The sequence below is a fragment of the Chroicocephalus ridibundus genome, chromosome 7, assembly GCF_963924245.1.
Source record: "Chroicocephalus ridibundus chromosome 7, bChrRid1.1, whole genome shotgun sequence".
Taxonomy (NCBI): Eukaryota; Metazoa; Chordata; class Aves; order Charadriiformes; family Laridae; genus Chroicocephalus; species Chroicocephalus ridibundus.
The window spans coordinates 19,351,746-19,369,053 of NC_086290.1; the positions used below are offsets into that span (position 1 = coordinate 19,351,746).

General features: G+C 37.1%; 1 protein-coding gene across 9 annotated transcripts in view; it reads left to right on the plus strand.

Annotated features, from left to right (window-relative positions):
- The window catches only part of SLC4A10 (solute carrier family 4 member 10), a 164,358-nt gene that overhangs the window by 47,823 nt on the left and 99,227 nt on the right, over nt 1-17,308 (plus strand). For 7 of the 9 annotated variants that reach the window (XR_010072083.1, XR_010072081.1, XR_010072082.1 and 4 more), the window contains exon 2: nt 15,846-15,927. Coding sequence is in view for 4 of the 9 variants with exons in the window: in XM_063342268.1 (XP_063198338.1) it covers nt 15,846-15,927 (82 nt within the window). In the remaining 5 variants the exon portion in view is untranslated. Of the gene's footprint in view, nt 1-12,598; nt 12,789-15,845; nt 15,928-17,308 lie in introns of all 9 variants that reach the window. The other 2 variants (XR_010072085.1, XR_010072084.1) reach the window with 1 other exon arrangement.

Here is a 17,308-nt window from a genome sequence, read left to right on the forward strand (position 1 = left end):
GTGTCCCTTTGTTTTTTTAAGTGTGCTTATTTGTGACTTTAATAGCATAACAGAGTTACAGGGAAGGAGTGAATTTCAATTAATTTTTTTTTTCTTCTCAGGCAGATCAACTCCTAAAGCTTTAATGTGTTAGCTGAAATCTGTGATTCCCATATATAGGAGACCTGATTGCACCCTTATTTGGGGGCCAAAAGCTCTGTGTAACTTCCTGGCATAGGTATGGTTTGAAATACATTATCTGGCCTTGTTCTGCTTACAGTCCTTTGCCTTCACAAATCTACTTTAAAACAATCATTGGTAAAGTTAAGTATCAGACATACTAGCTGTGATGCTGGGCTTGGAAAAGAATAAGTAGGCTTAAAATAACAAAACAAGCTCCTTAAAAAAACCCCCAAAGACTCCCTCCCCTAGAACCCAGACATCTGTACGTCCAAGGATGCAGAAGAAGACTTAACCAGTGATGTTGTTTACTCTCTTGTGTAGTATATCTTGAGAAGAATTAAGCAATCAGTATGCTATTCTGGCAAATGATCCGTAAATATGATTAAAATTCCCGGGAGAATAGGGCTCAGATTAGTCCAGTTCTACATTACGAAAGATTTATTAGCATATGTTGGCATGAACTTCTAAGATAGTTACAGACTGTACAAGTATAAAATGCCTTGACCAATACTGCTTCTATGGACTTGGCATGCAATATAAGCTTCAGTGGATTAAATCTTTTCCTAGTATAAGTATGTCATAGCAAATCATCCTTATCAACTAGTATTTTAAATCACCATGTAATTTGTTAAAAAAACTATGTATGTCAGAGAGAGTATATGTAACGGCTTCAGATAACAATCAGGATGGTACTGTTTCCTTTCTCTTGTTATTTTTCATTGCTTTATTGGTGCTTGCTTCTCTGTGTGCTTTCTGATGCGTTTCATTCCTTTTGGTATTCTCTGTCCTTTCCTTCTCTCCTTAAATTACATTTGCCTCTGGTTCATCCTCCACTCTGTGTCATTCCTGTCACTTCCTTTTTTCATTTAGGTGCAAAACTCCTCATCTCCTTTATTGTCTGGTCTTCCTTTTATTTTCTTGATGTTTCTGGAATGTTACTGGTCTCAAAGAACCTGGAGGTTGTCTTTTTACCTCCTGCTGTTCCCTCCAGCCCACAGAACTTTGTTTCCTTTTTTATTAACACTGCCTCATCTATGGTCCTTTCTGTGGAGACTGTTACCTCCAACAATATCTGCTCTGAATTTGAGTCAAAGTAGTTGGTACTTCTGTGCTCTTGTTCTTAAGCTCTGCCTGCTCCTGGCTCTTTACCTTTTCTCTCCCCCCCCCTTTTCCTTTTTTAACAATAAACTTTTAAACAATAAGCTTTCTGCTTGCCTTTCTAAAGTTTTTATGGTCTGCATGCACGCTCTGTCTGACTTTGACTTGCAGCTTTCTTCCATTCATAATTTCTCACCCTTCAGTTTCCGTATGGATAACTAACAACTCTGTAGCTGCACTGGTGCTACTGTTTGTCATTTGAGTTGTATCCCATGTGCCAAACCAGCTACACACTTGAGTTGGTCTTCTCTAAGCACTGTGTTCTCTGAGTTCCTTTTCTATTTGACCTTTTTCAACATTTTTATTCTCTCTCTTTTCAAGAATGGGACTTTGTAAAACTTCTGTGTTGTGGTTTGGGCTGGGCTGGCCTCTAAAAAGAATCATAGATGCTCTCTAACTTCTTTGCCAAGTGAGAAAAGAATGAGAGAGAGACTTATGAGTTGAAAAGAAACTAATGAAATATTAATAGTAAAAAGAAAATATAATAATATTAATAAAAAAAAAGGAAATAAGGATGACAGTCACGTCACCAGCCGGCACTGGGAAAGTCCCAGACTGGACTCAGTGATGGATGGGAACTGAACTCAAAACTGGATTCAGGAATGCAGATTGGGATCAAAGGCAGATGAATAGAGAGAGTCCTCCTCGGACTCTGGCCATTGAAGAAAGAGGCTGACCCCTTTAATCCCTCAACTTTTATATTGGGCATGGGGCAGATGGGATGCAATACCCTGTTGGTCAGTTTTGGGTCACCTGTCCTGTCCGCTCCTCCCCACAGGTGTGACCCCTCTATGCTCTTCCACTTCTGGCCCTCCAATTTGGAGCATAAAAAAGTTAACTGACTGTGGTTGTTATAGCAATAAGTATAAGCAAGAGTGTCTATGCATACCATGCCTTGGTATTCACTATAAATACCAGACCTTATCTGCTAGAAGCAGATACTGTCTGAAAAATATGCTATTAATTTCAGAGAGTTAGAAGAGGCTTAACTGAAAAGTAAAATTACTGAAAAGAACATTGGTTCTGTTTTACCTCAAACCAGGACACGTCTGTTTTGTTGATCTTGATGACTTTGTTTTTGCTCTTATTTCCTTTATTCCTCTGTACTGTCTTTTCCTCTCTAAGCTTATCAGTTCCCTTTAGGCTCTATTTTTCTTTTGTTGTTCTCATACACTTCCAAACCCTTCGGACAATTCATGGTCCTGGCTGACTCCCAGTATCCACTTTCTCAGTTCCTAATGCCATCTGCCATGCTTCAGAGATACTGCTGACTATCTCTGGTGAAAATCTTTTGATTCTGCTGACTTTCTGTATTTCTTAATCTCTGGGATTTTTATCATCTGTTATGAGTGTCTTTGCTTGCAGTTTTGCCTGTTCTGTTTTTTATTCATCAACTTCTTAAAAATAACAAACCAACTAAGGTCAAAATTCAAGCTTCCTCCTTGTTTACTAAAACAAACATTAAGATTTTGTTTTGTAGTTTTTGAACCTATTCCAACAAACCTATCCCTGTCCCTATCTACCTTCTGACCTTCTGCTGTTTTTTTTTATTTGTTTCTCTTCTTCCCATACACAAGAAATATGTCCAAGTCTCTTCATATTAGAAAAAACCAACACAAAACAATCCTCAACTTCAGAAGTTTCTATTCACCAGACTACTGTCCTGTCCCTAGACCTACTTCATTTCCCTGCCCCCTTAGTATGCTTTGTACAATTGTCTTCATTTCTTGTCTTCTGATGCCTTTCTAGAACTGCTCACTTCTGGTTTCTGACTCTTGCACCGAAATTTCTCTCACTAACATTCCACTTGACTTCTTCCTGGAGGAATTCCAGACTAGTCCTTGATTCTCCTCCACTCCATCTGTTATCTCTCTGCGATGCTGTGTTATAGTCTTCACTGCATTTTGTTGCTCTCAGACATTTGTCATTTTGTCCTTGTTGATTCTCTCTCTTTTCAGACTCAGTTTCTTGTTGGGTGGGTCTTCCTCTCCCCCTACTCTTTCTGTATGTAGGTGTGTGTTTAGATCTCTCAGGAATTCGTCCTCAGCCTTTGCATCCTCCTCCACACCTTACTTCAGATAATGTAGCCATAAGCCATAATTTTTGTGAAGGCATCACTATTCTTCAGTGGTTTTCCCCCACTCCAGATAAACTATCTATCTCTGAAAATTTTTTTGGTCTTCAGCGGTCATCTGAATATAATCATGTCAGAAACAATTCCTGGGTTTTCTTTTCTTTCATACGTGCTCTTCTTGCTCTATGCAGCTCTGAGGTCTGACAGTTCCTGTTTGTCCATGTAGCCATAAATCAGATTGAATGCCTGCTCATCTCAACACTGTTATGATCTCATCTGCTGGTCTGACGTTAATACTTACAGTTTTGCTTCACTTGATTACTGGTGTTAATATCATCTTCACTTACTGCTCTGCCTACATCACTTGCTTTTTAAAGTCTATTTACTGATCTTCTTAAAAAAACCTTCTGGTCTTTCTTTTAAAAGCTTTACAACTTCCCTTCTCCTTTCCCTTCCAAGAGGGAGATTTTACCACAAAGTTGAATTTTGTGTTTGCTGCACGGGCATATCTATTTCAATTTCCCAATTGCTATTCATCTTACAGTCATTAGTGCACTTTTTCTTACTGTGCCCAAACTTTGTTGAAGCTCCTCCTCAAAGCTCCTTCTGTATTTTAAAGTTAAGTATAACCTGTTAATGATTGGGCAGGTTTGTCAGTTGTGTGCATCTTATTATACTTCAGTTGCCAAGTATTCTTAACCTGAGGCTATTTATTGTTTGTATACCTACAAGCTATAATGTGTCTTTTGAATTATATGACTATTAAAATAGTTATAAATAAAGTCATTTATTTGAATTATTGACTACCACATCACGTATATATTTTCAGCATGCATGTCAGTGGAGCCCACAGACACTTTTTCTTTCTCATATAATACATATTTAGTAACAATGCTAGTTAATGAAAAGGTAGGCAGAATTTGCAGGTATAAGGAAGGATGTTTATAAGACCAAATAGAGATCAGCGGATTATTTTTATTCGTTTAGTACCTACATTGAGATCATGCCAAGAAGAGGAGCCTATTGTACTAAGCGTGGTACAAACTTGTAATAAATGAAAGACTGATCCAAGTAGCTTATGGCATAATGTTTAAATGATAAGAATTTTCTTTTTTTGCGTTCACCACAAAAAAAATAATCAATTTTTTAATAAAAGGAGGTGTGTTGTCTTGGTAAGGAAGGGTATGAAGAGCATCTGCTGGATATTATTCTTCAGCATTGTGTTGGTAATTGTTTTCACTTTAGAGGAGTATAGTGAAATACAAGTAATAGTGTGTAATTTAAAAATGTCATTACTTGTGCTGGTAAAACTTGATATCTAGTAATTTCTGCCATTTTCTCAAAATACTGAACACTGGGGATGTTTAGATCAAGGCGATGGAGTTTGAAAGGTGAAATTTAATGTGGTACTAGTTGTCTAGTAAATACATAAATAAATAGGCCTGTGAGAAGGGTTGAAAAAAAAATTGCTTTGGAAGTTTCCCAACCAAAACAGGAATGCAATCCTGACAGCCTTTTTACTTCAAATATCATAGCTACCACCGCCAAACAGAATTCAAATTCCTGAAGTGGACAATAGCTAAAGGTTAGCTAATATCCTTCAAAACTCTGATGGAGATCATTGTACCCTCCTTTGCTGTTCTCTGTGGCTGCATACAGGTCTATCAATTTAGTGACATTATGTGACATTATGAGAAAATAGACAATAAAGAAAATAACACTTTTCTAACAATAAAAAATCATTTCACATAGAAGCACTGACAAAACATATATAAACTGGTAATGCCATGTTCACATTTACTTTCTACTCTATAGTAATACTTGTCCCCTTTCCTTTCCAAAAGTTATGTTCTGTAATTTCAATATAAAGCACACTGTTTGAGTCATATCAATTGTTTGTAACTTTTAGCTTGTTTTTATTGTCAAATATCTTGACTAGTCTAGAACAACAAAGTCATGGAAGTGATGATGTTTAAAGCTCCCAGATTACAGCAGACAAGCAATTTGTTGCAAGTCTCTGAGAAGCAGGAAGACCAGCTGAACCACTGTTCATAGTTCATATTTACCTTTGATTCTTTGGCACCACATTTCAAATTCCTGAATGTATATCTTGTGGGCTTGTGCTGTCTAGACTTTTAAACTATACATATCCTTTGTTATCTTGTCCACTGTCATGATCACTTTCCCCATATATTTTGAGTGAATCTGTGATATGGAAATTCTCTTTACAGTGCAGTATTTCCTTCCCTGGGCAGAAGTGATGCACAAGTACACATTATCAGCTTCATTATCTCACTTATTTCTACACACCACCCCCCCACCCCCCCCCAAGTTTTTGCACTGTTTACTGCTTTTCTTAATCCCTGTGTGAATTAATTAAAATACCTGAACTTTCAGATAGCAGATCATATCATCAGTGCCTTGGAGGACATAATTATTTTTTATCTTCTTTGTGAATAGAATGGCTCCTCGCTGTTTTCTCTGGCATTGCCCTCCCTGATCACCATGGCTTACTTGATGACCTGACACAGATAAAGAGTGAGAGCAAAGATAATCAGAATGTCATTGTCTAATGATGAGATGAAGAGTTTTTCTTGTCTTATGCTGTGACTATATAGACAGTGCAAAAGGTCTCTTCATTTCCGTTAAACTGTTCATTCACATGCAGCCAAACATTTCTGCGTGATACAATCTGTATTTTTCAATCACATCAATTACAGTTGCCTTGATAACAAAATCACTCATGACAACAAAATCATGTAGATCAACCTAAATCTTTGGAGATGAGAAGTACTGGGTTATCCATTCTGGAGTTTCTGCTGAAGTTACTCCCTGAAGATAGAGGTGATTTGGGAACTCATCAGACTAAACCCTATATTTGAATTTATACACTTTGGCCAAGAAAGATTTGTCAGTTGTCTTCAAGGATGTTATTTACAAGTTTCAGTTTAAAAAAAACCAAACAAACCAAACACAATCTTCTTTTCTCTTCTGGAGGATAATAGATCATATAGAAGACAACTCTGAAGGAACACAAGGAATCCAATTTAGTCTTTGGGCATGCAACAGAAAATTGTGTGGTATTCTAAGTTATTTTTTCCTGACAATGGATAACAAAAGGGCCATATTATTTTTTAACATTTCATCTAGATTTGGTTCAGTCAAGCTACCCTCACTGCTAGTAGAGCAACAATGTTACTAGTGTCGGCAAACTTATTTGGAAGGTTAGCAGTGAGTTTGGCTACGTAGCAATGATCACATTCAATCAAACCAGCAGTCTATCTAGTTTACTGTCCTGTCTCTCCAGGTAGTTCTAATCGGACTCTCCTAAGTCTCAACAATTTTCAGCCCATCTTTAGTGACAGTCAGCCTACCTAAGATCTTGCTTATCGTGTAGAATTGCCCATCTCTTTGCATTAACTATTTGAAAAGTTGATGGTGATGTCATGTCTAGTAAGGCAACTTCAGTTAGGTGCCAAAAGTTTTATGGAATTAATCTGAGTTTAGAATACCTCTGTCATGGAACATCTTCCCTTCTGCCTTGATTAAGCTTTGGATTGTGCTTGTAGAGAATGTTTGTCAAATACAACCGAAATTTGTGGGTAGGTCTGAGAAACAGAAGAATCACTGAACGCTGTATTGGTGTTTCAGAGAGAGGGAGTTAATTTATTATTGATCATGCTGGCTCGCAGTGTCAGCAAAAGGTGTTATTTTGAACTAGAGCTGGCATACATTTTTATGTAAAGGATGCAGACTCCAGACTTACACCATTTTTGTGTCTGTGAAGGAAGAGAAAAAGTCCTCTCGCCTGTGTTGTAGCTGCTGTTAAAACAGGTTCTGAGAAGTTGGTCATGACCTCTTTTCTTCCTTGGATTTGCTACTTCCACATGAGTAGCTGCTGCAAGACTGCCTTCTATGATTCTTCTCCCTGACCTTATTTCTAGGTAGAGAAATCTGAAAACATGTCATCTTTTCTGAGGCTGAAAGCAGATCCTTTGAGATGGGAAGTGTATCCAACTTAAAACCCAATATATCCTACTGCTGATTAAGAAATTAGCAATTAACGTAATTTTCTTTTTTCTGTTTGCCGCCCAGCAGCTAATATCCTACTGCATAGTTGGCTAAACTCATCGCGTTTACCTTCTAACTACACCTAAATAATGCTGTTATCCTGGATCTATCCTTACCTGGCACTGGGCCAAGAGGGAGCCCAGACAAGCTAAAAGTAAATCTCATTTGGGCTTTGGATAAAGTCTTCACATCCATCTTCATGCTGTTGGACTTCTCTGTAGTAGTTCACGTAGCCATTGCTATGAAGTGAGGAAAGAGGATTTCAGCTAATGGGGCTGTACTAGGATGACGTAAATCATTGGAATAATAACCACAGAGGAAAAAATAACCATGCCTTAGCTTGAAACCTGTGCTGTTCTCACATCCGTGATTTTTAAGTATTTGACAACGTAGTAAAGAAAAATACAAAGCAAAGGGAATAAAATCTCAGTCGTACAGATGTGACCCAACTTCTACATGCCTTAACTAGCAGGAAGGAGCACTGTCTTTTATTTATTCGGAGGCTTGGCTGAGACTAGCAATTGAATAAGGATTAGTTTACAAATCCAGCAGATGTAGTAGGATAGGAAGGAAGGGGTGAAGTTATGAGAATCCTAACACAACTGAAAATATTCAAAGGAACACGACAACCTAAGTGCCTTGTTCAGGTTTTGTAAGGCGCTCATATCATTTAGGCATTCGTGATCATTTCACTCCGAGGCACACAATACATGGCAAGCACAGCTGCAGTTAAATGCAGGTACTTGAAACAGGTACCAGAATCCAGAAAGAATTTAATAGTTCATTATTTCGTTATTATATCCAATGCTCCAATAGGTTTATCAAGACTTTTGAGTGGGAATATTGGGGTTTTTTTCTGTTTCCCCCCCCACTTTTGTTGCTGCAGCTATTAGTATAACAGAGTCCTTCTCTGGTGGGAGAGTGCAGACAGAGAAAGTGGGGCATCTAGGTACTGTAACAAATTAAGTTACTATTTTGCCTTGATTTTTTGTTTTATCATCTTTAAATAGAAATCTTGTCTTCTGTTGTATAGGTGTATGAAGAAGAGATAAAGTAACACATTCACCTTGCAAATGTAAGAAATGTATTGTTTCTACCTAAAATGGCTATTCTAAGGAAGAAGATTCCTTATCAAAGGATAAGGAAATATTTTAGTGATTATATATTCATTTATGCATCAGTTCATAGTGGCTGTATTGTGTATAATGGTATATAACCAGCACAGTATATGCTTCAGTGTAGATAAACACAGGAATTGCATGTGAGCATTTACTTGCCTGTAAAACCGCTTTGTTGTATTTGTGTGTGTATTTTCTGCTTGTGTTTCATCTCATTACATTTGTAACTATAGTAGGTGCTTAGATTTAATGTTTGTAATGATTATGTATGTTTATATTTTACAGGAATTACGTTATTACATTAAACGTGTGTTTAGTCTCAGGTCAGTAGCAAATCAATTCTTTGGAGCCAATGCTGATTAGTGCAATTTTTAGCAGCATTGCAGAAGATGGTATTTCTTTATTGAGTCATGCTAAACAGTATCTTGGCTTTTGCTATAAAAACAGAGAAGAGAAAAAGAGACAGAGAAGGACGCTTTTATGCATATGACATGCAGCCCTGGGGAAGATGCAAATCTGGAATGAAAACTAATTGCCTTCTACTTTGTTGCATAGCCTGAACTATATGCAGTAGAGCTGACCAAAAGGAGTATGTGCTTTATGTTAACTAGTAGTGATTACTGCAGAAAGCTGACACAAAACCGGTACAATTAAAAGGGACACTTTTAAAAATAATTCTTCAGACCTTACAGAACAGACTTTATCACATTATAAATGTGTTTTGATGGGTCTTCCTTGATAAGTGAATAGAGGGGAAAAGAATGATACAGTGTAGCTAGTGGAATGGAAAAGCAATTATATTTAATCAGAAAGATAAAATTCACTGTACTTTCCACCTCAAAAGATTGCAAAATATGATTATATGTAATATAAACAATTAAACACAATAATATTTTTAAAAGTTTGGGTTTTTTTCCCCCTCTCTGCTTGTCTTTGGAAAGAAAGAAGAATTGTAGTATCTAAATTGTGAGTGTACAGATTGAGCATTAAATCACTTTTGTGTGACTGTGTCTGCTCAAGGACAGTTTAAAGGACAAGGCTGAACATGGCAGTCACCAGTGATTTGCCTCCTACAACAGGGAGGCATCCATCTACATATAATAGCTTTTTAGCCATTTAGGTTAATTGTCTTTACTAGATATTTCCAATATGCTCTTGGCACCTCCTGAGTTCAAATAACTCACTTTTCTATATCTTTAATAATGCCATCTTTATGAAATATCAAGCTGAATTTAACCAAAATGATCTTAAAAATACAAATGTCGTGTAATGGGTCTGTGAAATAAATACACCGCAAAGCGATAACGATGGAATATCTTCAGACTGAGAAGGCAACCATGGTGTATATGTGATGTCTGGATAAATGTTTAGAATTTCGTTACAGACCATCTGAGTGGTGAATACACAGGGTTTATGCCACTAACTTTATGATAAAATATATAAACTGAAATTAATATATTACAGAATTTAATCTTTTAAGTATATGTAATTATTGATAATATAAAATAACTAAACCAATTTCATATTACAGCTTTTTATTGTTTATAGGAATGCACTATTTAATGTTTTACACTGACAGCCATTCCTTAGTTCCAGATGGCGTTTGAGAATTATGTAGGTTGTCTAATCATCAATAAGTGGCTTATATGAAGAAGTAATTAATACCATGAGTATTTTCCTTCTGAGTCAGCAGGTGTGTCATACGCATAATTTCTTGTGTGGAAAAAATCAAAATGGCTTCTGCTCTGCTGTATATTTTACAGAAAGGAAGATGCTGAAAAGGATTCTTTTTGGTTAGGTTGTGATTTGTGCTGTGGGTGTATAAAGAGTGTAATTAAAAAGGAGAAGGATTTTACCTGAAAGTTTAAAAACCCTGAAAAATTTTCTGGAATACTAATACTCTTTGTAGCTGATTTTTATGCTGTATTTCAAAGAAAAGCAATCAGCCAGTTTATTGAAAACTCTGACCAGATATCAGAGACAGAAAATAAAAGTAGCCAAATATGAAGAAAATCAGATAGAAAGAAGGATTAAGAAAAGAAATAATTTCTAGTTTTCCATGTAAAATGAAAATTTTAGCGTTATCCATTTTGACTTGTCTGTTCAACATATATTACCACTAAGTATCATACCAGTGGAGCAGAGTACCGACTAAGGGAAGGACAGCGAGACTTATTCATTGCAACTTTTTAATAATTTCCTATTGTCCTAACAATGTCCTGTTTCCTAATGTATATGTATTGTTATACTATTATTTCATTTACTGTGGCGATCAGCAGAGATGATATTCAGTAAATGTGCAATATTCAGGTAGCTGTCTTTTAATATAATGTATTGCTTTTCTTTTTTTTGTAAATACATATAATGAATGCATAGGTAACTTCATATCTGTGTATTGTCACCTAGACTTTTATCTGCTTTCTTGTCAAGCAGCATATGACGAATATGTCCTAATTCCATCATCCAGAAATGTTCTGAAGTTCTACAAGTGTATGTGTCTATCTTAGCACATACATATTTAAAAATGTGTCGTATGCCTTTGTATAGATCCACCTTACTTTTCTCTTCTTTCCACTCAATCATCTACTATATGATGAAAGCACAGACAGTTTATAAGAGCTATAACTAAAACCGCCTGAAAACATCTGTCATAAAATAACGTTTCTCAGCTTTTCTAAATGTGTAGTTTCTCTGTTAATTAAATTGATTTGAGTTGTGGAAGAGCCGTGCACAGTTCTGGGAGGTGACATGTTTAAGGATCAACCTCTTTGCAACACGTTACGAATCGCAGTTAGGGTTGTATCATAGCTAAAGAGGATCAATTTGGGAAGCTTTCTAGGAGGATATTTATCTAGCTTTGGAATATCCTGGGTAGTGAGCTTTATCAATACATGGGTGGAAAGGGCATTCAGACATTTATTGTCGACTTCTAAACCATGGATATTTTTATTCCTTCTAACCAATACACTTACAGTTCCTGACAACAGCTGCGGCCTCGCTTTATACTCTGATAAGTAGGTTGTTTATCTAAGGGTTGAAAATCAGTACTCCTAGCACTCATACAACCTTCTTCCTTCATGACTGCATACCAAAAAGTAGAAGCCAGATGTCTTTGAAGGCAGTATATTTCCCTGTGATTTTGTTGAACTTTAAATACACATTTCGGTGTTATAACGGGTGGTTGCACTGTGAAGGATGCAGAGGACGACTCTACTGTCTGCTTTTCTAAACTCACGACTGTGTTTAAAATTCTTGTATGAAGCGACAAAAATAGTAATAACTGTATTTATAAGACTCTTTCATTAAAATAGATTTTTCCTGTGAAATATGTGCAGCAGATACTGCTGTGCGGTGAAGGTCATTTCAGCATTCATTTGGAAAATATAAGAGATGAAATCCTGGACTGAGTAGAGTTGCTGAGCCCTGGTCTCTAAGGAGCTTGTGGTTTCCATGCGAAAGCCTCAGCTTTTTTTTACTCTTTTGATCCCAGATACATTATTTCTTCTACTGTGTGTTTGCTGGTATTTTATTGCTTTGGGGAAATAGTTTTGTGCCTACATTTTAGGTAAACCATTGTGTGATAACTATATAAACCCATAAAATATTAACAACTATAATTAAAAAGAGAGAGAAATGTTAGGTTGTTTATAAATATATGACAAGTTTGTTGTGCTCTGATTACAGCTTTACTGAAATGTAATTCCACTGGCTTCTGTAGCATTGCTCTTGAATTAGCTCAGAAAGGAGCCCAGTGTATTCATTTTAATGTAAACTTTGTCCAGTTAAGTTGTCAGAGTTGTGCAGTGTAAAACTATTACAAGGTATTAATATATGTTGATTTGATGTTTGGTCAATCATCTTTTCACATGGGTAAACTGCACACTTTCCTGAATTGAGTGACTTAGCACTTCTGTAGTGCTTTACAGTTCTGAAATGCTGTGTGAATATTAATTATGGCACAGAGCAGCCTGGTGAGGAAGGTAGATAAGTAAATATTATTATCCCTATTTTACAGATGGGGAAGCTGAGGCACAGAGATTAAGTGACTTTCCCAAGGCCACACAGCAAGTCAGTGGCAGATCCAGGATTAGCACTCGGGGACTTCCTGGATCCCTCTCCCATGCTTTAAGCAGTAGACCACAGTGTTCACTGGACTCAGCAAGCAACTCATTGCAATTATGGACAGTTCCAAGGACTCGTACCTGGTCAGTGTGTCCACACATTCGTTTGCAGACTGCTGCAGTATGTCAGTATGGTTTGAATACCTCAGTCCTAGCAGATTTGTGCACTATGTAAAATTTCTGACCTTTATCATCTTCAAATGTGCCGAAAGGAAGAAGCAGTAGAATTCTGACATAAACATGGCATGGCTGTGAAAAACATTTAGTTTTCATGCCTTATTCTAATCCTGCTGAAACTGATGGGCACAAGCGTAGTGGATTCAAGGCTTTGAGGATGTTAGTGTGGAGTTTGGCGGCTGCTTGGTACATTAAAAGTCATCCAGAGCATGAATTCTGTCTTCCATGACTGTTTTATGGTTAGTCTTGCCTATATTTCCAGTTTCAAACTGTCATTTATTGCAACACTTAAAAATAATAATTCCATACTTTTCCTGACATGCTAATAAAAAGCAAAGCATTAGCAACTGAAATTAAGTTTCTAGTCTCTAGTCATGGGAAAGTGGAGCAGATCTGCCACTATTTTTACTTGTATTGCAATAGTGCTTACCTCCAAATGAGATTAAGACCTAATTGCACTACACTATTAGCGAGCCCTTCCCTCCCTTCTCCCTTCCTCCAAGGAGGCAGTACAGGAATCACGGAAATTACTTCTAGACTAAATGCAGTGTGACTCTTGTACTGGTAAATGCAAGGTGGCTTTCAAACCACTCCCTAGGAAGTGAGAGTGTACAGTGCAAGGCCTGCTTAATTGGACTTTGCTCAGTTTGACAAGTGAATTGGCAACAATACAATACTCCCAATTAAGCTGTTTCCCCCTGTAATATTAATGGAATAAACCCACTTCTGAGAATGAGGCGAGGCCGAGACTTGCTGTGACATTACAGGAAGAGGAGGCAGGGAGGAGAAAGATTGCCAGAAGCTGAAAATTGAACACATGGGAAAGGAGAAGTCAAAGTGTATGAGCATATTTTGATAAACACTGATGAATTAATTTGTATTTAGTTTACTTAGATGATCTGTAAAGGCTTTAAATTGTCCAGCAATGTAATAGTTTCCCCATTGTAGAATTTCCCCTTACATTGCTTCTGTAAGGCCTTTTCAGGATCAGTAAAATCCTGATGGCTGTGTCTTATGCTAGAATAACACTTCTGATGTGGCTCTAATACTTGGCCTTTGGCATCCTGCCTAACCATTCACCCAGGGCCATGGCGTCATGCCAGCATGACAAACATGCCCGGTTATGTCTAACTGCTTACGTTAATGGATTCATTTTACCTAAGATGATCAAATGGTTTGTGCAAAATTATACTGCCCTGGTACGTCTTAATAGATTATTAGCTAATTCTAAATTATTAAAACACAAACCAGTTTCAATAGAAGGCCTTTTCTCGTTGTCAGATTTTAGTATTATCTGTGGGGAAAGCTCTAATAAAGACACTGTAACACTCTCAGTCTCTCTAACAGCCCAGATGCTTGGTGCTGACACGTTCCTAGGATTTTTCTATATAAGATAGCTACAGCATGACAGCTATTTTTAAAAAAAGAGAGGAGCCTGAAACAAAAACTTATATCCAGCATGCACGACATCCAGCTCTAGACGTGAATCTTTTTGCCTGGGGCATCTGCTCTTTAAGGAGAGGTGCTCATGTAGTTTAATTTCTTGTTATATTCTATTGCATTCTATATATAGATACATATTTAGCATGTAAGGCTGGTATTCAGATCCCTTTGCTTCAGACTTCCATTTAGATACCAATTTTATATGTTGAGATCAAGCAGTTCTCGTTCTAATATCACTTACTAAACCCATTGCACTAATGACAAGTAAATATATATTCATGATATATTAATTGATGTTTTTGTATAACTCATTCTTTTTTCTTCATTGTCTTTTACTGGAAACCACTCTAAATCATGTTGTGAAATAGAGGTTGTATTTAACAATTACATCTGGTGATGTCAAACTCATACTGAAGCCAACACTCGTTTTAGCACAGCGTCCAGTGCCCTGCTGCTGAACTGCCAAAAGATTTCTTTACTTAAGGAAATGCGATTTTTTTTTTCATGTCAGAAGTGACTAAAATTGCTAATTTCTGCAGCTTTTTTAGCCTGAGCACAATCCAGTAGTGCATGACATAATAAATTTGCAGTGCAATAGAGAATACAGTTAAATGCATATATGACTACAGTATAAAATTAAACATGAATTATATGTTCCTGAGGAAGAACATCTTTTCAGTTTTCTGCTATTAGTGTGTGCTGTCTGCTTCTGTTGTAATTACAGTTTGGTGTTCATAAAGAAAAGTAAAAGCAGTTCACCAGTAAGTGAAGCCAGTTGTTTTCATGGTATTAAAGTTTTTTTTTTCTTAGCATATTGTCACTGAGTATCATTCTCTAGTTTTGCCAAAGTGTAAAGACTGTTAGTGCTAAGAATTTGGTAATTCTACATGTGGATCAGGATCCTGGTGTAAAGATAAAAATATAAAAAAAATACTTCCTCTTTAGGAAGAAGTTCTTTACAACGAGGGTGGTGAGACACTGGCCCAGGTTGCCCAGAGAGGTGGTGGAGGCCCCATCCCTGGAAACATTCAAGGTCAGGCTTGATGAGGCTCTGAGCAACCTGATCTAGTTGAAGATGTCCCTGCTTACTGCAGGGGGGTTGGACTAGATGACCTTTAAAGGTCCCTTCCAACTCAACACATTCTATGATTCTAACTGCAGTCCCTTTCTTCAAGAGTACAAGAATAAAGCTGCCTCAACCAGACGTTTCTTCTCTCTTCTCTCTCATTGTCCTATTGACTTATGTTTTTCTTAGTTCTCAGTAATCAGTGTTTGCTCATTATCTTTCAGGTTTTAACAGGGGAAGTTCTTCATGTCAAAGTTAGCTTTAATTATACCTCAATAAACTCTGATCCATAAAGAACAGATTTTAATAAGGAAAATTAAATTCTTAAAAACTTTTTTTTCCTGAGTAGGTAAATAAATCTATTTAAAAAGCATCTTTGTTTCATAGTACTATACAGTCCTGCCAATAGTTTCCAAATGAGAAGCAGCTTACCTGTCCTTTTTTCTGTTTTGCAGAGAAATGATGAAGAGGCTGTTGTGGATAGAGGTGGAACTCGCTCCATTCTCAAAACACATTTTGAGAAGGAAGACCTAGAAGGTGAGAGGTTATTTTTCTGTGAATTTCATTGTCTCTTTCTTCTGAAAGTAGTGAAATGCAGTTCCAATGTGCAAACTTACTGATTTGAGCAGGGATGCAAAAGTGAACAGGACAGTAGAATCTCATAATTTATTTTAAAAAGAGAAATACTACTAATTTCTCACAGCGGTGCTCAGATACAGATGAGGGTGGAAAGGAGTTTGCTAGTTTTCGGCAATCTATAATCAAGACCTGTAAACATGCCTTTATGACTTCAGATAAGTCTTTCTACCTTTCAGTTTCCAAATATATTAATGCAAGCAGGACTGATGACATAGTACTTATAATGTCTTCTACGCTTGCTTTACAGTCCTCCTGTAGTTGCCTAGCCACATCTTCAGCTGAACAAAATCATTTTGGAGTGTCACAAATTGGACAGATACTTCATAGTATAGACTGCTGAAACCACCTAACATCACTATGTAGAGGAAAGTGAGAAGTTGTGAGAACTGTCTTATGATATTGACACAATAATTCAGATAGTCTTTGAAAGAATCACATTTCAGTTTGTTTAGTGGATCCCAAAAACATTCTGGTTACTACTGTACTCTTGTATTGAGGTGTGTGACAAGTTACTACTCTTGTATTGAGGTGTGTGACACCCCCGCCACCCAAGTCATAATTATTGGATGATATATATCATGATATGATATATATCATGATGATATATATGTTGCACATATGATATCCCATCCCTGAGGCTGGAACTTGCTGATTTTAATTGTTAGCTTATTCTGGTGGGACATGGAAGATTCTTGCCTTAGTCACATGGAGCCACGGGAACTAGCCAAAATGAAATACTAAGATCTGGGGCATATTTCAATATCCTACATCTGAAAAGTTACCTGCCTCAGGTCTAAAGAGAGGTTTCTCCATCTGTGCATGAATGTGAGCTTTCTAAATGCCTACCCTTGATTACTTCACCATCTATTTTTTTTCCCCCTTTTCTCTCTGCCTGTATGAATTTTGCATTCTCTGTACTGTGTGATGGCGATATTGATGATTTCATGTGAATGTCAACATGATACACAGCAACTCCCAGTTAGTGCTTCCCTCAGCAGCACCTCAAAAAGCAGACATGGCTGCCTTTTGAAAGGGGCCTGGCTGTGTTAGTTTGTATGTGGTAGTCTCTCACAGAAGAATTTAAAATGTCATGCAGTGTGGCATGTATGAGGTACATAGCTCTCTGCTCAGTCTGGGGCAAGACTGAGGACAATCAAGGGTAGATGTCAGGTTAAGATGTTTACGGGGTGGCATTTAGGGTTTTTGAGTCTCCAGGGCAAGTGTCTGCCAGTGGATCAGGCTGGGAATGACAATTTTGGACTTCGGTACACAACTCCCT